Source organism: Hyla sarda, chromosome 1 (genome assembly GCF_029499605.1).
Source record: "Hyla sarda isolate aHylSar1 chromosome 1, aHylSar1.hap1, whole genome shotgun sequence".
Lineage (NCBI taxonomy): Eukaryota > Metazoa > Chordata > Amphibia > Anura > Hylidae > Hyla > Hyla sarda.
In genome coordinates, this window is record NC_079189.1 from 405,425,831 (window position 1) to 405,427,017 (window position 1,187).

General features: G+C 36.3%; 1 protein-coding gene across 1 annotated transcript; it reads left to right on the plus strand.

Annotated features, from left to right (window-relative positions):
* Nucleotides 1-951, plus strand: LOC130267155 (olfactory receptor 6B1-like). Its single transcript, XM_056516523.1, has one exon. The coding sequence runs from the start codon at nucleotides 1-3 to the stop codon at nucleotides 949-951; it is 951 nt and encodes a 316-aa protein (XP_056372498.1).
* Nucleotides 952-1,187: the final 236 nt, after the last annotated feature.

Consider the following 1,187-nt stretch of genomic DNA (forward strand, 5'->3'; position numbering starts at 1 on the left):
ATGGAGTTTGAAAATAAAACTGAAATCACTGAATTCTTCCTCCGTGGATTTCCTTCTTTACTTGAACTTCAAATAATACTTTTTATTTTTTTTTTACTCATTTATGTCCTAACCATATCTGAGAACATAATTATTATTACCACCATACAACTTCATCCCAAACTCCAGAAACCTATGTATTTCTTCCTTAGCAACCTGGCAATCCTAGAGATTTGTTATGTCTCTGTCACCGTTCCCAATTTATTAGTAAATGTCCTGACAGAGAGAAAAACCATCACTTTTTCTGGATGTATGACACAACTCTTCTTTTTCATTTCACTTATGTGCACAGAATGTGTTCTCTTAGCGGTAATGGCATTTGACAGGTATGTTGCGGTTTGCCACCCATTGCAATATGTTAGGATCATGAGCTATGAGTTTTGTGTTCAGCTGACTTTGTCTTCATGGTTGTCAGGATTTACAGTCACCATTATAAAGATATATTTTATATCTAAACTATCATTTTGTGGTCCAAACATCATTAACCATTTTTTCTGTGACATTTCCCCAGTCCTTAATCTTGCATGTATAGATATGTCATTAGCTGAGTTGGTTGACTTCATCTTAGCTTTGGTTATTCTCCTCATCCCATTACTGGTAACTGCTATTTCATATGTCTGTATCATTTACACAATTTTAAAAATATCATCCACTGATGGAAGACAAAAGGCATTTTCTACCTGTGCCTCCCATCTAACTGTGGTCACCATATTCTTTTCAACAACGCTTTTTATTTATGCGCGGCCAAAAAAGGCCAAATCAGTGGATGCGAATAAGCTGATATCTCTCTTGTATGCTGTTTTTACTCCCTTGATAAATCCTTTTATTTATTGTCTACGAAACAAAGAAATTTGGGACACCTTAACCAAGTATTTGTGCCGAAAAAAACATTTCCCAGATCTCTGTATTTGAGTGTAATAACAAGTAAGAAATATGCATGGATAATGGACAAACCTTAAAGGGAATGTGTCACAAACTTCTATCTTTTTTCTTAAAGGTAAATACATTTGTTTATATTAGGCAAGCAAGAGCAGGAGGCCGGCACATAAGAGACTAAGCATAGAGTGGGGTGCAGGATAACACAGATGACATGACTCACTGGAAGCCTGTAGCGGAGGTGCAAAGCTGAGCAGCACATAAAGCAAGGA

Bases quoted from the DNA above. Each gene is read 5' to 3' on its own strand.
- LOC130267155 (XM_056516523.1), top strand. From the start codon at position 1: ATGGAGTTTGAAAATAAAACTGAAATCACTGAATTCTTCCTCCGTGGA.